Source organism: Oncorhynchus nerka, linkage group LG16, assembly GCF_034236695.1.
Source record: "Oncorhynchus nerka isolate Pitt River linkage group LG16, Oner_Uvic_2.0, whole genome shotgun sequence".
NCBI classification, from domain to species: Eukaryota; Metazoa; Chordata; class Actinopteri; order Salmoniformes; family Salmonidae; genus Oncorhynchus; species Oncorhynchus nerka.
The window spans coordinates 19,285,651-19,305,521 of record NC_088411.1 but is presented as its reverse complement, the minus strand read 5'-3'; the positions used below and the strand labels follow the sequence as shown (position 1 = coordinate 19,305,521).

General features: G+C 45.3%; 1 protein-coding gene across 1 annotated transcript in view; it reads right to left on the bottom strand.

The window, feature by feature from the left end:
- Positions 1-953: 953 nt before the first annotated feature.
- LOC115144171 (myocardin-related transcription factor A-like) overlaps positions 954-19,871 on the bottom strand; it is a 44,079-nt gene continuing 25,161 nt past the window's right edge. Inside the window, 16 exon segments of the mRNA XM_065002488.1 lie at positions 954-2,306; positions 2,309-2,401; positions 3,059-3,119; positions 3,336-3,425; positions 3,591-3,746; positions 3,866-3,982; positions 7,712-7,924; positions 8,140-9,423; positions 10,040-10,208; positions 10,445-10,695; positions 10,862-10,990; positions 11,125-11,282; positions 12,935-13,102; positions 13,319-13,394; positions 13,588-13,643; positions 15,423-15,488. Coding sequence (XP_064858560.1) covers positions 1,888-2,306; positions 2,309-2,401; positions 3,059-3,119; positions 3,336-3,425; positions 3,591-3,746; positions 3,866-3,982; positions 7,712-7,924; positions 8,140-9,423; positions 10,040-10,208; positions 10,445-10,695; positions 10,862-10,990; positions 11,125-11,282; positions 12,935-13,102; positions 13,319-13,394; positions 13,588-13,643; positions 15,423-15,488 — 3,506 coding nt within the window. The 3' untranslated portion in view covers positions 954-1,887.

Genomic DNA, 19,871 nt, shown 5'->3' with positions numbered 1-19,871 from the left:
GCAGCAAATGCAGGCCTACCTGTCACAAGAAAACAAATTATTAGATTAGTCTACATTGTGCATTGTGAACTGCGCTCCATACTGAGATGGGCTGTCTGTCCCCACCCTGAGCATTGATTGATCATGCAGAGAAGACAGATTGTATATAATTTAAGTTCCATTTCACGTCTGGCTGTTCTTAGAAATAATTTACAGTTTTTTTATCCAGGGAAAAGGGAATGGTTTTGGGTGGTAAATCCTCATACATCTCAGTAACCAGGTTCCCACCATTTAAACCTAAAAGGCACCCTATTCCCTATATAGTGCATGACTTCTGACCTGGGCCTATTCGACTCTGGTCAAAAGTAGTGCACTGTATAGTGTTATGGAATATGTTAGACTGCACACTACCACTTCCACTCAATTCCCCCAGGGGGCAGCAGCAACCGTGTCCAAGTGCTGAGCCTGACTGATAAGCACACAAGAGCTGCCAATTAAGGTGATGGTCAGTCAGTGTCCCAGCTGATAAGCCGTGAGGCTGCTGGGTAAGTTTGGTGGCCATGATTTGCAATCTTGAGTTGTTTGTAGTTTTCCTTTTTTTATCAGTTTGTTTCTGTCACCATCTGAACATAATAATCAACTTGGGCTTGCCGACCCAATGTAATCAAGACAATGCTGGACCTAAGGTAAGGTTGCCATCTCTCTGGGCACATGTACATCCAAAGCAGTTCTCAAATGCTGATTTCTCACATGAATGTACACATTAATTTAGGTTAAAGACCAGTTAACTTGGCCTAAAAACAAAAAGTGCAGTTGATCTGTGATGGGTACTCTCAAGCAGTATTTTGTCAATGATAATGTCGCCCTCCAGTGGCTATGTCCAGTGCCACAAAAACTGTACCAAGGTATAGACAGTCACCAAATCAGTGTGCATTTACAAAAGGTTATGTATGGTATAATAAAAACAACACACATATTTTCAAGTTTATTTAATTTTTTATATATATTTTTTTCATATAAAATGACAAGGTCCAAGTTGTTTGGAAACCAAGCCATGACCACTTTATTCCCCACCTGCAATTCTATGCAACTGGGAAGAAAAACATGGACAATCAATAATACACCCCTCACATACAGTAATGCATAGTGGTCTAGCAAACACCTCCAGTAACTGCCTCCTCCAATGAGGTTCATTTCACCAATTGGGGTGCGTTCAATTCAATACAACGTTTGCTACGTTGCGTGGCGGACACGCTTCCCCAAAATGGCGTGTACCGTTCAACAGCCTTTGACGTACATTTGCTTCTGTTTGGATAGTGCAGCGAGGTGTGGTTGATCAATATTGGTGTGACCATTTGAAAATCGTATAAACTCGTGCAGCACACACCATACACAACCTCCCTCTGGGCCACCATAATCAACCCGCTTTTCCACTGGTCGTTCAGTGCAGTGCAGTTTCCGTTGAGCTAAACATTAAATACCATTGTAAACGTTCCTCTGGTTTGCACTAATGAGGTTCGATTCATTATTTTCCACCAATGAGGTTGGTTCATTACAGCTTTCCACCAATCAGTGCAGGCACCACTGACACTTTGGGTCTGCCCTCCACGTGTATTACCCTTTGTCACCATAAGGGTGTGTCATAGACCAAGCTCCACTAATGCAGTACCACCTCTCACCCACTGCCTCTGATCTAAAGTCAGTTTTGCTCTTCAGCCTGTCCAACTAGAGTGAATGCAGGGCCAGGCCCCCGGTCTCAGTGAATGTGGCTGGGCCAGTGAACCTCCAGAGTGGTGGACCTGCTTATCGAGTAAGAGTGTTTGCGTGAGAGAGATAAGAGCCTGTACGCAGTATGCGTGAGCGTGTGTCTTTGTGTGTGAGTCTTTACCACTCCTCACTCCGTAGAAGCTACAAACAGGAGTCCCAGTGCAGAGTGAGGTCCGAGCTGTCCAGAAAGTCTACTGAGAACACACTGGGGAGCGTGTGGGGGCCCAGAGGGGCAAGACTCGTTCCCCCTCCACCTCCCATGGAGATGTCTAGCCAGTCCATGCTGTCCAGGGCTGGGTCCCCGAAGTCAAGCCCTGCTGGGTGGGGGGAGAAGCCCAGGTCACTGGTGTCCATGTCCATCGGGGAGGGGGGATGGTCCAGGATGCTGGAGGTGCTAAGCATTTGGCTGTGGAGGTCGTCAATCAAAGTCAGGCCACCGTCAGGCTCCACTCCCAGGAGGGGCGTGCCGGTGGTGCTCTCCAGGAAATCCTCCAGACGACTACTTCCTGGGCAGGGCAATGGCTGCTGGGAGGGCAGGGCGGGTAGGGAGGGCTCGGGGGGTGTGGGGGCGACAGGTGGAGAGGGGACGAGGGAGGGGTGGGGGGGTTGGAGTGGAGGAGGGCCAGGGAAGGGTCTGCTCGGAATCCAGAGATTTCTGGGTGGGGAAGAGAAAGAAAAAGCATAAATACTAACAATTATCAAACAAATGGGTTGGCGCTCATGTATTGGCAGTAACACCGTACCTAAACCGGCCACGCGCATCGGCCATCGTGCGCAAATTGATTTTGTCCCCCCACACCAAACGCGATCATGACAAGCAGGTTGAAATATATTTATTTGGGTACAGGTTGAAAATCATTAAACATTTATGGAAATTTAGCTAGCTAGCCTGCTGTTGCTAGCTAATCTGTCCTGGGATATAAAGGTTGAGTTGTTATCTTACCTGAAATGCACAAGGTCCTCTACTCTGACAATTAATCCACACATAAAACGGTCAACCGAATCGTTTCAAGTCATCTCTCCTCCTTCCAGGCCTTTTCTTGTTTGGACTTTATATGGCGATTGGCATCTAACTTTCATAGTTACCATGACAACCGACCAAACTCAGTTAATCTTTCAATCACCCACGCGGGTATCTGCTTCTATAAACCAAACGAGGAGATGGGAGAAGCTGGACTTGCACCGCGTTCAGCGTCACAAAGAGAACCGACTTCTATTTTAGGGCTTGGCAACGCGAGCGGTGTGGTCAGCATGTAAGACATTATGAAGATATTTGTGTGAGTGTTGTGTGTACACTGCTCTGTTCGATTACCTCCACTCTTCAAGAGAATGTCAAACAGGTCGTCCATCTGTTGACTGCTCAGGCCGTTCTCCTGGGGGCAGAGAAGACGTTTACAGTACTCATGGCTGTTTAACAAAACCGGCAATCGTGTACTGTACTATACAATCAACAACATACTGAGCAAATTTGAGATAAGACCAATGCTAACAGATGGACAGAGAAAATAAAAGATGGAAGAGAAAAATAATGAACAGGAAAGACATGGATAGACATGTGCAGAGGGACATGGCAGGAGTGAAGGACATACTTTGAGGCGTTGAGTGGAGGAGAAAGAGGTCTGTTTAGGAGAGGGAGGGGTGAACAATGTGTGCCGGTCAAAGGTCGGACACACTTCTCTCTGAAAGGGTGGAAGGAGAGAATCAAGAAAGGATGAGGGAAGGGGAAAGGAAATAGGCTACAAAGAAATAAATGCAAGTAAAAAATATAGATGCAGATGAATGAAAAGCCAAATATGAGATGATAGTGGACATGCCATGAATGATCATTGCAGAATTGGTCTTACCTTGAGGAAGGGGGAAGCTGTGCTTGGGCTTTCAGACGAGTTGGACACCTCGTCAAAGAAAGGATGGAGATTGGGCGGAGCGGAGACAGACTGACTTGACTCTGTTACTCCATTGGTCATGCCATTGGTCTCCAGATGTAGAACCGCCTTCTGTTCCTGAAGGAGAGAAAAAGGACAGTGATGATATTAAGAGTATTGCCAGACAGTGACAGCTAAAATTGTGTGTGTGTGAGAGCAGACTTTGTATTTGCCTTGATTTGTTGTAATTCTCATACCTTTTTGATAGGCTGGTTGACAGGGCCTGGTTGTAACTGTTGTTTTGATTGAGTGTCAGAGCTGAGTATCTCAGCTGGGGATTGGCTGGGGAGTTTGCCTGGAGTTGACTGCAATCGCTAGAGGACAAAACAGGGAGATTGAATTCACCTTTAAACATGGATGGATTTTGATTAAGCTGGCCCGGGTGAAAAATGATTGCATTTGTTTTGGACCGGGCTGCATCCCTGGTGTGAGTCCCGCTCTGGCCGACGTTGAAAAAAGCAGAAAAAAACAAAGGTTAAGCATGTGGAGTAATGAGTAGGATTTCACATGTAAAAGTGATGGCTTTTGATAAAAACGCTTTATGTGCCTTCCCAATGAAAACTAACATATTTTATGGACAAGGGAAATGGTACGTTTTTGAACGATACATAAGGCTGCCTTGTTGACAATATGACTGGGAGAGTTAAAATCACGGAGTCAAAATGCAAGCAGAGATTAACCAATTAAAAATACTTCTGTAGTAATGATGTTTGTGCAGTAGGCTATAGGCCCAATACATTATCACTGCACATTGGCAATGCTTGAATTGCCCTTCCAATGTTGTTCTTCTCAGACCACTTTGAAATTATACCCCCCCCCCCTCCCCCCCCAAAAAAATGGTATATGATCACACTAGTAATACAGTTGTGGCCAAAAATATTTGCACCCTTGCACCATTTCTTCCAGAAAAATGTTGAAAAAAATAAATAATAATGTAGGTATCCACATATACATGTCTTTGGTTTACAGTTAAAAAACATATATATTTACTAAGAAATACTAAAATGTCACAGACAATATTATTGGCACCTTCTAGAAGTAGTTAGAAATAATTTGATTTCAAGCTGGTGACTCTCCTTTACTTTGCAGGTGCCTGCAATATAAAAGTTTGAATAGAGAAAAGTACTAATTCTCCTGTTTTGTGTCACTGTGTGTACCGCAATGAGCATGGAGAAAAGAAAACCAGAGAATTATCTGAGGAGGTCAGACACAAGATTGTAGCCAAGCCTGGACAATCTCAAGGCTACAAGTCCCATCTCCAGAGACGTTGATGTTCCTGTTTCCACAGTACATAATGTTATCAAGATGTTCAAAGGCCCATGCCACTGTAGCCAACCTCCCTGGACGTGGCTGCAAGACAAAACTTGATGGAAGATTGGTGCAGGAAGCTCATCGATGGCTATAGGAAGCGCTTAATTGCAGTTATTTTGACCAAAGTCTAGGGTGTCAATTTTGTCAATGCCATTTGTCAATGCCTGATTTAAATGAATATATTGAGTTCTGAATGAAAAACAAAGGTTCTGTATTTGTTGAGTCTCTCTAGCCATGGTTTTCAAAGTTTTGAAATCTCACATGGTCAACATTGCTGTGCGTACATAGCTTCTTTATTCAGTTTATGTTGCGAGGAAACTGCAGACACTGATCTGAGCTATCTGATTGGCCAGCAGTAGGCCTATAGATGCACTTGATTTGCTCTCTGGGCCTGGTGGGTAGGCAGAGTTCTACCTTCAGACATGAAATGGTTCAAAATTGGAACACTTTGCCTTCCCGGCACTAGGGCTGTTGAATCAAGTGCACCTGCTTTCAACAGTGTGAAACGAATAACAAAAAATAGGAACGCAAGGCTTTATCGTTGTTTTTTTTAACAGAAATGTTTGGTGATCGACTACGAATGGCTTGGAGATTGACCAGTCAATCGAGTTGGTGACCACTGTACTAAGCTATATGGAATTGTTTTAAGAAGGTCATTTAGCTATTTGATTTACTGCTATTAACCCATACAAAAGCATTGAATAACGGATTCACTACATGGAACAACAGATATCCCCCAAAACAAATCTAAAGGAAGTTTGTTCTGAAGTGTCAGTCCTATATCCGAGAGATACACTATACATACAAACGTATGTGGACACCCCTTCAAATGAGTGGATTTGGATATTTCAGCCACACTTGGTTGCTGAAAGGTGTATAAAATCGATGCAGAAGTGCAATTGGCGGATGTGGTGGATTGAGACGCATCTGATGCAAAAAAACATGTCTCTAGCTTAAACTGACAGTTTATTGTGGATTTTTGTATTATGCTAACTCGATTTCCACGAGGCCACGGACAGTTTACTGCACTGTGCTACCATATTTCACAATAATTTTCTCTCTTAAACTTCTTTGGGATAGGGGGCAGTACTTATCACGTCCGGATGAAAAGCGTGCCCAGAGTAAACTGCCTGCTACTCAGGCCCAGAAGCTAGGGTATGCATATTATTATTAGATTTGGATAGAAAACACTCTGAAGTTAACTGTTTGAATGATGTCTGTGAGTATAACATAACTCATATGGCAGGCGAAAACCTGAGAAAAATCCAACCAGGAAGTGGGAAATCTGAGGTTTGTAGTTTTTCAAGTGATTACCTATCCAATATACAGTGTAAATGGGGTCAGACTGCACTTCCTAAGGCTTCCACTAGATGTCAACAGTCTTTAGAAAGTTGTTTCAGGCTTCTATTGTGAAAGGGGAGCGAATAAGACCACTCACAGTAGATGGCTCAGCTGAAAGCTATGAGTTGTTTATCGCGCGTGGCCGTGAGCACAAGCTCCGTTCCCTTTCCTTTTTAATGACAAAGGAATTGTCCGGTTGGAATATTATTGAAGATTTATGATAAAAACATCCTAAAGATTGATTATATACATCGTTTGACATGTTTCTACGAACTGTAATGGAACTTTTTTGACTTTTCGTCTGGACTTCGTACCCGCGCCTTGTGCATTTGGATTGGTGAACTAAGAGTGCGAACATAAAGGAGGTATCCGGAGACACCTGAAACCCCACCTCTTTAAGGAATACCTAGGATAGGATAAAGTAATCCTTCTCACCCCCCCCCCCTTAAAAGACCTAGATGCACTATTGTAAAGTGGCTGTTCCACTGGATGTCATAAGGTGAAAGCACCAATTTGTAAGTCGCTCTGGATAAGAGCGTCTGCTAAATGACTTAAATGTAAATGTAAATGTATAAATATGGACTTTATCGAACAAAACAAACATTTATTGTGGAACTGGGATTCCTGGGAGTGCATTCTGATGAAGATCATCAAAGGTAAGTGAATATTTATAACGCTATTTCTGACTTCTGTTGACTCCACAACTTGGCGGGTATCTGTATGGCTTGTTTGGGTGGCTCAGCACTGTCCTCAGATAATTGCATGGTGTGCTTTCACCGTAAAGCTTTTTTGAAATCTGACACAGCGGTTGCATTAAGGAGAAGTTTATCTCGAAACCTATGTATAACACTTGTATCTTTCATCAACATTTATGATGAGTATTTCTGTAAATTGATGTGGCTCTCTGCAAAATCACCAGATGTTTTGGAAGCAAAACATTACTGAACATAACGCGCCAATGTAAACTGAGATTTTTGTATATAAATATGAACTTCATCGAACAAAACACACATGTATTGTGTAACATGAAGTCCTATGAGTGCCATCTGATGAAGATCAAAGGTTAGTGATTCATTCTCTCTGTATTTCTGCTTTTTGTGACTCCTCTCATTGCTGTTCTCAGATAATCGCATGGTATGCTTTCACCGTGAAGCCTTTTTGAAATCAGACACTGTGGTTGGATTAACAAGAAGTTGGTGTATAACAAAAAATGGTGTATAATAATTGTATGTTTGAGACATTTTAATTATGAGATTTCTGTTGTTTGAATTTGGCGCCCTGCACTTTCACTGAATGTTGGTCAGGTGGGACGGTAGCGTTACACCTAGCCTAGAGAGGTTTTAACATAGAAACCTGTAACACTTATTAGCAGATTTCCAGCGTAACTGTACCTGCAGTGTGATGCGTTGTGATCCACTAGTTTTGCCCAATGAGGTCATGCCGTTCTGGCCCTCTGCATTGTGATTGGTCAGTGCTATCAGGTAGTGGTTGCCGTTGCCGTCGGTGACAAGGGTGGGCGTGGTGCCCGACTTGAGGAGGTCCAATGAGAAGGTCTGGGCGGGGACCTGGGTTTCATTCTGTTGGCCAATGAAGACCGGAGTGACCTGGAGAGAATAGGAGTAGAGAACAGACATATTCAAACCAACGGCCCAACAGAGATGGGGAAGAGACAGACCCAGGTCTTTGCCCGCTGAGGTCAAGAATAGTTTTCGGGTTTCAGACAAATTTATCCCATTAAAAATGCATGTATGGTTTCAGTGTATACCTATAATGTAGATCTATAGACTGTACGATATAGATCTGTAATGACTGAATGTACCTGTTGTGTGGTGACGGTCTGACTCAGTTGTTTGTTCTGCTGCTGTCTCTGGGCCTGTCTCTGCTGCTTCCTCTGCTGGGCCTGCAGCTGTTTGTGCTGCAGCTGGAGCTGTTTCTGCTGGGTCTGCTGGATGATCAGCTGCTGCAGCTGCTGCTGTTGCTGGAGTAGCATCTGGGCTGATGTCTTCTGCTGCTGCATCTGCTGTGTCTGTTGTTGCTGTTTTTGTTGCTGGAGCTGTTGGGACTGCTGTTGTTGTGTCTGCTGTTGTTGTTGTGTCTGAAGTAGTTGTTGTGTCTGTTGTTGAACCTGTATCCGGTGGATCTGCTGCAGTTTGAGCAGAGTCTGCTGGGAGCACTGTGTCGGCTGAGGCTGTCCCTTAGGCTGAGCTTCGTCCAACCCCTCCATCTCTTCTTGCGTCTCTACCTCCTTCTTGACCCTCACCATCTCTCCGTTGGTGAGAGTGGGATAGAGAATGGTTGAGGCTCTGATGGAGGTGGTTTTGGTTTGGGCCTGCTGGGCATAACTGTTTATCACCACACCCTGCATCTCTTTCAATCCTGTCTGTTTCCCGTGCTCCAGTTGCGAGCGCAGGGTCTCCACCAGCCTCTGTTTCTGCCTCAGCATGCGTGTCAGTTCCTCAATCTGCTTGTCCTTCTCCTGGAGCAACTGGTCCTTGTCCAAGGGGGAGGCCTCCATGGCTGCCCCAGGGGCTCCTGGGGGCTCCTGAGGTGGGGTGGCAGGCTGAGGCGCAGTGGGTGAAAGCCGAGACTGGGAGAGGCTGCAGGTGGGTAAGTGACCCTGGTTCTCCTCTTTGATGGAGGCTGGGGAAGGGTGCAGGCTGAGCTGGGTCAGGGGAGAGCTCACCATCTCCCCATATAAGTCTCCATTACAGCTGGTCTCATCGGGGCTCATTACCGCCAGCGACCGTTCTGACGGGTTGGGAGACACAGGAGGGGAGGAGTTTGTACTCCCAAACCTCATAATACGGGCTGGAGCAGCACTCTGAGCCAATGAGAAAGCAGGTATCTTCCCGCCTGCCTCTCCTGATTGGTGGGTGAGGGTATTGGTCCCTGCATGGGGGGGGGCAGAGATGGTGAAGCCAGCAGGTTGAGTTGAGGCGTGCTGTGGGGTTGGTAGGCTGGGTTTAGGTGTTAGAGTCGCAGTAACACCAGCTCCACCTCCACCATTCTGCTCCTGGTAGTTCCTCAGCCTCTCGATAAGGTCCATCTTAGTGCCAGATACGGTCAGACTCCGCAGTTTCAGCTCCTGTTTCAGCTCAGCAACCTGCAGGGGAGAAGAAGAGTTATGATTCTGATCCTTACCCCCTTGTTAAGTACACTATATATATACAAAAGTATGTGCACACTCCATTCAAATGAGTGGACTCGGCTATTTCAGCAACACCCGTTATGAAATCGAGCACACAGCCATGCAATCTCCACAGACAAACATTGACTGTAGAATGGCCTTACTGAAGAGCTCAGTGACTTTCAACGTGGCACCGTCATAAGATGCCACCTTTCCAAAAAGTCAGTTCGTCAAATTTCTGCCCTGCTAGAGCTGCCCTGGTCAACTGTAAGTGCTGTTATTGTGAAGTGGAAATGTCTAGGAGAGACAACGGTTCAGCCGCGAAGTGGTAGGTCACACAAGCTCACAGAACAGCACCGCTGAGTGCTGACTTTGTTTGCAACACTCAACACTACCAAGTTCCAAACTGCCTCTGGAAGCAAGGTCAGCACTAGAACTGCTCATCGGCAGCCAAACGCAAGCCTAAGATCACAATGCGCAATGCCAAGCGCCCGTTTGAGTGGTGTAAAGCTCGCCGCCATTGGACTCTGGAGCAGTGGAAATGCATTCTCTCGAGTGATTAATCACGCTTCACCATCTGGCATCTACTCACTTTGAAGTCATCCAGGTTGGCTGGTAGCGTCAAAGGTTTGGCCCCTCCTACAGGGGTTTGGCTCTGACGACTTGGCCCATGCTGATTGGAAGGGGCCGGGGTCGTCGGGGGAACACTGCGTGATGGGGAGGGGCCGGGGTTTGTTGAAGTTGGCTGCTCTGCAGGTGGTCTGAGGAGAAACAAGAAACAGAGAAGTGAGTCCACACGCACACAGGGTGGCACAGTCGCTTTAACACACAAAACCACATGCCATTAAACAGCATGGAGTGAATTTTGTGATGCCTCTTATTTTCAAACACACATTGCCAATTCCAATTCCAATCCCAATACACACACACACACACACACACACACACACACACACACACACACACACCACACACACACACACACTCACACACTCACTTGGGTGGTGCTGGGAGGATGGTGTGGTAGTTGTAGTGCTGCTGCTGCTGCTGGTTGAGGATCTGCAGCTGGAGGAAGAGTTGCTGCTGGTGGAGGATCTTGGCGTAGGTGGAGTCCAGCTGAGGGGGTGGCTCCCGGTCAGCCTTCTGGTCCGGAGGGATGTACTGGTGGTACTTCAGCTTCTTCACCTTGGGCTTCACGTCTTTTGACTTCTTAGGCCTCTGGGAGAGGCGCTCCAAGCTGGGCTTGGACTGGAACAGAGTTACAGGGAGAGAGGGAGGGATCTATAGAGTGAGCGAGCGAGCGAGATCAAGGGAGGGAGGGTAAGAGTAAGTAAGATATGATTGTATACAGAAAGTATTACATTCCAACCTTCATAGCAAGATATTCAGACTAACAACAGGGGATGTCCCTCACCTTGGTTTGACCACTGACAGGGCGGGAAGCAACTGGCATCACTGTCCCATTGGTCAGCTTCTGTCGTTGCAAGGAGTCATGGTCATTCAGCAACAGCGGAGGAGGGGGAGGGGGGACCTGGGTAAGGAACTAAGAAAACATCTAATTGGTCAGTTGAAGCGCCAATAATAGGACAACTCATGTGATTACTTGTCTATGTAATCTCCATTCTGTGGCTATAAGTACTGTACAAAAATAAAAATGATTTTTAGAATGATCTGTACCTGTGAAGGGGACATGTCCCCGTTCTGAGTGAGCATGTCAGAGGGTGACAGCTGGGAGACAGCACCCAGTGGAGAGTCGTGATTGGCTAGAGTGTCCGGAGAAAACGCATCACTGCTGTCCTCGTCCAATGAGGACTCTCCTGCACCCTTTGGAGAATCTGTGTGTGGTAGAGAGTAGAGGTCGACCGATTAATCAGAATGGCCGATTTCAAGTTTTCATAACAATCGGAAATCGGTATTTTTGGGTGCAGAGTTGCCGATTTTTAAAAAATATATATTTTTGATACCTTTATTTAACTAGGCAAGTCAGTTAAGAACACATTCTTATTTTCAATGACGGCCTAGGAACGGTGGGTTAACTGCCTTATTCAGGGGCAGAACGACAGATTTTCACCTTGTCAGCTCGGGGGATCCAATCTTGCACCTTACAGTTAACTAGTCCAACCCAATAACGACCTGCCTCTCTCTCGTTGCACTCCACAAGGAGACTGCCTGTTACGCGAATGCAGTAAGCCAAGGTAAATTGCTAGCTAGCATTAAACTTATCTTATAAAAAACAATCAATCATAATCACTAGTTAACTACACATGGTTGATGATATTACTAGATATTATCTAGCGTGTCCTGCGTTGCATATAATCTGACTGAGCATACAAGCATACAAGAATCTAAGTATCTGACTGAGCGGTGGTAGGCAGAAGCAGGCGCGTAAACATTCATTCAAACAGCACTTTCGTGCGTTTTGCCAGCAGCTCTTCGTTGTTCGTCAAGCATTGCGCTGTTTATGACTTCAAGCCTATCAACTCCCGAGATGAGTCTGGTGTAACCGAAGTGAAATGGCTAGCTAGTTAGAGCGCGCTAATAGCGTTTCAAACGTCACTCGCTCTGAGCCTTCTAGTAGTTGTTCCCCTTGCTCTGCATGGGTAACGCTGCTTCAATGGTGGCTGTTGTCGTTGTGTTGCTGGTTCGAGCCCAGGGAGGAGCGAGGAGAGGGACGGAAGCTATACTGTTACACTGGCAATACTAAAGTGCCTATAAGAACATCCAATAGTCAAAGGTTAATGAAATACAAATGGTATAGAGGGAAATAGTCCTATAATTCCTATAATAACTACAACCTAAAACTTCTTACCTGGGAATATTGAAGACTCATGTTAAAAGGAACCACCAGCTTTCACATGTTCTCATGTTGAGCAAGGAACTGAAACGTTAGCTTTCTTACATAGCACATATTGCACTTTTACTTGTCTCCAACACTTTGTTTTTGCATTATTTAAACCAAATTGAACATGTTTCATTATTTACTTGAGGCTAAATTGATTTGATTGATGTACTATATTAAGTTAAAATAAGTGTTCATTCAGTATTGTTGTAATTGTCATTATTACAAATAAATTAATAAATAATAATATACAAAAATTGGCCGATTTTCGATCCTCCAATAATCGGTATCGGCGTTGAAAAATCATATTCGGTCGACCTCTAGTAGAGAGATGAATTAAACCTATATTTCACCGTTCTTCTCACCAAACAAATGATCTTCTACAAAAACTAGTTGGTAGTTGAGGTTCAGTATCACTACAACAAACATCTGTATTTCAAACTGTGAGATTAGTAATTGGCAATGCACCAAGAGGAGATTGCCAAACCAGAATGACTAATGATGGTCTCACAGTCTCCACCATGAGGATTTAGCAATAACAATGTCCTGACACCAGTTCAGTACTGTGACATTGTGATATTGTAATGATAACATTTTGAGGAACATTTGAACTGTGTGTGTATTGCAGTAGACAGTGCGTGTCCATACCCAGTAGGGAGTGTTGCAGAGGACCGTCCAGGTCTACAGGCAGGATGTTCTTGTGGATGAGCTCTATAGGACCAGGTCTGTGGGAGATCTTATCATTGAGGTCATCAGCCAGCCTGGCCCTCTTCAGCTGCAGCTGCTTGGCCTGCAGAGACGGCTCTGCTGACGTCTCTGTGTGAAGAGAAAAACACATGCGGTTTCACAAGGATGTACAGACACCACTCAATTAGGTACACAAAGTCCACAAACAAGTGCATAACTAAACATACTTATGTATATAGAGCAGCACAAACAGACGTGGTATAGTTGGCTCAATGTAAACACGTCGAGAAGTAGCGTGTGACGGTGTAGTTCTGTGGTGATCAGAGAGGGGGCGCTGTGACTCACCCTCCAGTATGTGCATCCTGACCAGCTCTGAGCGCTCAGGACGACTCCTGATCTTCCTCTTCAGATAGTCCTCAGTCTGGAAGGGAGGAGAGGGGGGTGGGAGAAGAGATAGTGCGAAGGGAGAGATGAAATAAGTATGGGAGAGGAGAAGGGTGGAAAAGGAGAGAGAGAGAGAGAGAGAGATGAGTGTGGTCTCAGAGAGAGGACAGCAGTTCAACAAAGAGTGCACATATTGAACTACAGAAAGAAAGACCGACGTGGAGACTCACCCTGGCTCTCTCCAGACTCCTCCGCTGCTCGTGGAAGGCTGCCGGACTCTTCAGTGCTGTGGACAGTGAGGGAAAGAGGGAGAAACGAGGAAGGAAGAGAAAATGAACGAAGGAGCACAGACTATGCTGTGAGCTCTTCACCACCACTGGAGATTGACAGTGTGAGAACACACACTCAAAGCAGAACTCTATATGAAAAGGTCAGAGGAGTTATAACCACCAAACAGTAAGAGAAAATAGAACAGTGTGTGGTGCCTGACCTGTTTCAGCAGAACAGTGAAGGAGGAACAGCCTGCTATAGTATGAGCCTGCTATAGTATGAGAGAGGTGTACGTCTGAGAACAATCAATAAAGATCTGAATAACAGACCAGACAGGATCTTTAAGGAGGGGCGGACAGATGAGAGAGAGGAGTGATGGAAAGTCTTTCTGAGAGGGGGACTTTCTACATCCATCACTCTTCAACTATATTGGTCCTCAGCATGTCCCTGTCTGTGTTTGTCTGTGTGTGTCACTAAGCATCTCACCCCAGCAGCCCCCATCAAAACACAAATGTGGACATACACGTAAGCACACAAACATACACACCAAAACAAGTACAAGACACACACAGTGGAAAGTTGAAGAGGATGATGGAGGGACACTGGAGATTTCATCATCACATCACCTGTGTGTGTGTGTGTGTGTGTGTGTGTGTGTCCGTCCATTGTGGGACGTAATGCTGGCTTACAGGAAGGGGTCAAGCCAGAGGTTAGGAGGTCAACCGGGGGGATGGGGTCACAGACTAGCAGGCCTAAATATTGGCCTAACCACTCATATCAAGTCAACATTTGTTTCCAAATACATGCAAATGGATCATGGAGGATCCATTATTTATATATCCAACTGTACCTTGACTGTAAATCCATGACATGAGCACTACCGTCAACAGACAACGGTTTTACCGTCAAGGCCCTGTATTCTGCTATAGCCTTGGGCCTTAGTCATAACAAGTGACTTATAAAGGTTGGGTTGTAATGCCTCCCCCACAGGAAGACAACCTGATCCTCAGTAATCTGGACTAATCTGGAATAAAGTCCTGTATGTCTGTCTGTCTCTCTGTGCAGGGTAACTGTGTAGATACACAGTAGATACACAGTAGATACACAGTTCCCCTGACCTGTTGTTGTTGTGTAATAAGAGTGGGAGCACAGAGGAGAGGCCCATCTTAGGGCCAGGTTAGCCACTTTGCACTTTGTGACCCATCGTAACTAGCCTAGCACAACCATCCGGAGCTCTCGCAAGCTTACATACATACTGTTGAAGTGAAGCAAAACAAGAGTGACGCGGTCAGCATGGTCTTGGATCAGGCTAGGTCATAACAGAAGCAAATCCTGAAAATCGAACAGACCCCAACCGGGGTGCAGACTGAGTGCACTTGTCAAGGAGAGTCAGTGACAACGCTGTCACTGACTGTGACAATTGTGGCCTTGTTAGGGTCCTTCTGAAGGGTGCAGGTTAGGGAGTTAGTCAGCTTCTCGCTCCAGTAAGAACCGAGAGATAGCCCATGCACTTCCTCCTTCCTACAGCTGAACACTGAGTCTCTTCAGCTACTGAACAGAGCACAGAACAGGAAGTGGACACAGAAGGGGAAGCTGGCTGGCGCACTTGATAACACAACATCGCAAAACACAAGACAACACAATGCAAATGACAACGCTAACACAACACAACAGGCCTGTCTGTCCAATGGAACCGGAACAGAAACTGTGCTGGTCAAGCATGCAGAGTGATATTCTATTATATTTGCTGCTCTAGACAATAGAGATAAGGATAAAGAGTTTGGGCACTACTTACGTGGCATGATCCCTTGGCTGACCAGTTCCTCCCGGGTGCGTCTCTGCTGTAGTTTGAGCTGGAGGACTGCATGAGGACAGTGAGAGAGAGGTAGAGGAGAGTCAGCAACTGCCAGCATGGAAACAACAACAACAACAACAACCTCTTCAAAACAAGAGTTTCAGGTCCAGACTGCCATCCTACACTGAAGAATCCATCTGCAGGGCAGAGAGGGTATCCTTATGTCAACAAACACACGAGCAGACGGATAGAGCAGGACTCAATGGACAGAACCCTCACTATTTTTTACTTCCTCCCTCACTATTTTTTTTTGCTGTTGCAAAGGAGGGCGGAGTACAGTGACATTATTACACACTTCCTGTTTCTAAACTCAAAGTGCGCTTATAAAAACACAGAAGAATGTGTGTTTGAGACAGACTCCTTGTTGCATGTACGCCTGACACATCGTTATTTCAAAACAGGAAACATCTCTTACATAACGACTCAGAGATACAGTCAGTAATACAATCACACAGTCAGTCTTGTCTGTCAGCAGACTTTTCGTCACTGTTTAACCACTTAGCATGACCTATTAATTCATTCCTCACAGTAGCCTGTATTATCAAGCCAGCTATGGTATACTTCCTTTAATTGTTGAAAGATTTGCAGTACAAACTATTATGTACTGCAAATCTTGCAACAATTAAAGGAAGTAAGTAGACCCTTATCAGTCTTCCAATCAGAACAACTGACCACCTAAATGACTGTGTTTATGAGTCACACTGGTGGCAGGTAGCTTAACAGTTAGAGCTTTGAGCCAGTAACCTAAAGGTCAGAATCCCCAAGCCGACAAAGTGAAAAATCTGTCAACGTGCCCTTGAGCAAGCCACTTAACCCTTTTCTCCAGGGTCGCCGTTGATAATGGCTGACCCTGGCCATGACCCCACTCTCTGAGGGTGTCTCTGTGGAGTTGGGATTAGCAAAAAGCACATTTCCAATTCATATAGGCCAAATATAAGCACCCACCTATTTATTATTATAATAGATACACATTTCTCTGTCCTGCTACTGTGTCAGTAACTTTCTGGGAAACTCACCCCTGGTTTAATTATTGTATGCACTCAGGAGAGTCCCAAGCCACTGCTGCATTTCTAGGAGTGGACTATTTCTTGGTCATCAGTTCCCGTCTCTATGTAGTAGGCTAGTCTCTGTGGAGCGGCCACATGCAGAGCGTATATATATGTGTGTGTGTGTCTTTCTCTCTCGCCGGGTCCTTTAAGGGCAGGAGAACCTGTTAGGGAAGGCTGATACCATGACATCATCAGAAGTGCCAGGCAGTCAGTCTAGTCAGCTGTTCTTTTTATTTTATTCCTTTTATTTCACCTTTATTTAACCAGGTAGGCCAGTTGAGGACAAGTTCTCATTTGCAACTGCGACCTGGCCAAGATAACGCAAAGCAGTGCGACAAAAACAACAGAGTTACACATAAACAAACATATCGTCAAAAACACAATATAAAAAATCTATATACAGTGTGTGCAAATGTAGATGAGTAGGGAGTTATGGCAATAAATAGGCCATAGAGGCGAAATAATTACAATTTAGCATTAACACTGGAGTGCTAGACGTGCAGATGATTTTAGAAAGAAAGGGTCCAGATTGTCTAGCACAACGGATATGTGGGATCCAGATTTTGCAGCTCTTCCAGAACATCAGCTGTCTGGATTTTGGTGAAGGAGAAGCGAGGGGGGCTTGGGCAAGTTGCTGCAAGTGGTTGTTGGCCCGGGGTAGGGGTAGCCAGGTGAAATGATCCGATTATCGTAGATTTATCGGTGGTGACAGTGTTTCCTAGCCTCAGTGCAGTGGGCAGCTGGGAGGATGTGCTCTTATTCTCCATGGACTTTACAGTGTCCCAAACCTTTTAGAATTAAGTGTTTGAAAAAGCTAGCCTTAGCTTTCCTAAATGACTGAGTATATTGGTTCCTGACTTCCCTGAAAAGTTGCATATCGTGGGGGATATTCGATGCTAATGCAGAACGCCATAGGATGTTTTTGTGCTGGTCAAGGTTGTGCTGGTCAAGGGCAGTCAAGTCTGGGGTGAACCAAGGGCTATATCTGTTCTTAGTTCTACATTTTTTGAACGGGGCATGCTTATTTAAGATTGTGAGGAAAGCGCTTTTAAAGAGCAACCAGGCATCCTCTACTGACGGGATGAAGTCAATATCCTTCCAGCATACCCGGGCCAGGTCGATTAGAAAGGCCTGCTTGCTGAAGTGTTTTAGGGAGCGTTTGACAGTGATGAGGGGGTGGTCATTTGACCACGGACCCATTACACATGCAGGCAATGAGGCAGTGATCGCTGAGATCCTGGTTGAAGACAGCAGAGGTGTCTTTAGAGGGCAAGTTGGTCGGGATGATATCTAAGTGGGTGCCCATGGTTACGGATTTAGGGTTGTACCTGGTAGGTTTCTTGATAATTTGTGTGAGATTGAGGGCATCTAGCTTAGATTGTAGGATGGCCGGGGTGTTAAGCATGTCCCAGTTTAGGTCACCTAACAGTACGAACTCTGAAGATAGATGGGGGGCAACCAATTCACATATGGTGTCCAGGGCACAGCTGGGGGCTGAATGGGGGCTGTAACAAGTGGCAACGGTGAGAGATTTGTTTCTGGAAAGGTGAATTTTTAAAAGTAGAAGCTCGAATTGTTTGGGCACAGACCTGTTCTGAGTCTGGTCTTCAATTCTCACAGCATATCAGGGATTCTGAGTCCCTGCTGTAAGCAACGGAATTCATTTCTCTCTCTGCTCTTGCTGACACACACACAAACGCACTCGAGACTCACGTGTATGTAACATAAACACACTGTTACACACATACACTTGACTCACGTGACTATGCAGGCAGACAAGCACACATACAATAACACAAACATGTGGAACGTGCCAGCCCAGGGCATGCCACACCACTTGGCACCCACGGGAAGTAAAGAGAAGAGAAGGATCTATTCTGGGAGAGAGAATCCCCATCACTTCCTCACATCTCTCCCCCTTTACCCTCTCTCCTAACCTTGCTTCTTTCTTTCTTTCTTTCTTTCTTTTTCACAGTCTCCCTGAGGCAGGTCATTCTCAATTATTTCTCTCTTCCTCTTTCCCTGGGGAACTTCACATTTAGTATCTCACTATAACCTTACCTCATTCTCTCTCTCTCACTCTCTCTCGTCATTGCCTTGCCACCCACTCCAAGCCTCCCCCTGCACTATTTCTATCCACAGAACAAGAGATCAGAAACACTATCTGACTGATACCTCACACATCTGATACTCAGTGACAGTATTGGTGTTAAGATGACACTGTAAAACGACCCTTGTTTATGGTAAATGTACCTATAAAGCCCCTGTGCCTATTAAGTCCACTTCCGTCTGGATTCAAACACAAAATAAATAAATGTAATGTTGCAACCAGTGAATCTGGTTGTTATATCCATAACAGTTTTTATTCTAAGCCAATCAAATGTTTTTATTATTCAGTTGACAGTTGTGTAAGTTCAAAGCTGCAAAAAAAACATTGGTGTTGAGGCGACCCTCAGATAAACACATTTTCAATATTTTTAGTACCTTCTCAGATAAGTGATCATGCTTTATGTAAAATGACGAGACTAATGTGCTGATATATGCACACGATAGCATATTACTATTTCTTGCCATTTTAAAAGATGGATTTTTCATGCTAGCAGTCATGCCTGCTTGTCACAGTCAAACAGTAGCAACATAACTTGGTGAACAACAAGCTAGATAACAGGCATTCACAGCTTACATTTTTTTATTTCTTATTTTACTGTTAAATGAGCCTTGCATTGTTTTAGATAAGTCAAATTGATAAAAAAAATATTTTTGTTCCTGTTCCCAAGAAAGCTAACGTAACTGAGCTAAACGACTATCATCCCGTAGCACTCACTTCCGTCATCATGAAGTGCTTTGAGAGACTAGTCAAGGACCATATCACCTCCACCCTACCTGACACCCTAGACCCACTCCAATTTGCTTACCACCCCAATAGGTCCACAGACGATGCAATCACAAACACACTGCCCTATCCCTTCTGGACAAGAGGAATACCTATGTAAGAAGGTTGTTCATTGATTACAGCTCAGCATTTAACACCATAGTACCCTCCAAACTCGTCATTAAGCCCTGGGGTCTCGACCCTGCCCTGTGCAACTGGGTCCTGGACTTTGACGGGACGCCCCCAGGTGATGAGGGTAGGAAACAACATCTCCCCCCCGCTCATCCTCAACACTGGGGCCCCACAAGGGTGCATTCTTCGCCCTCTCCTGTACTCCCTGTTCACCCATGACTGCGTGGCCATTCACGCCTCCAATTCAATCATCAAGTTTGCAGACGACACTACAGTGTGGTAGGCTTGATTACCAACAACGACGAGACGGCCTATAGGGAGGAGGTGAGGGCCCTC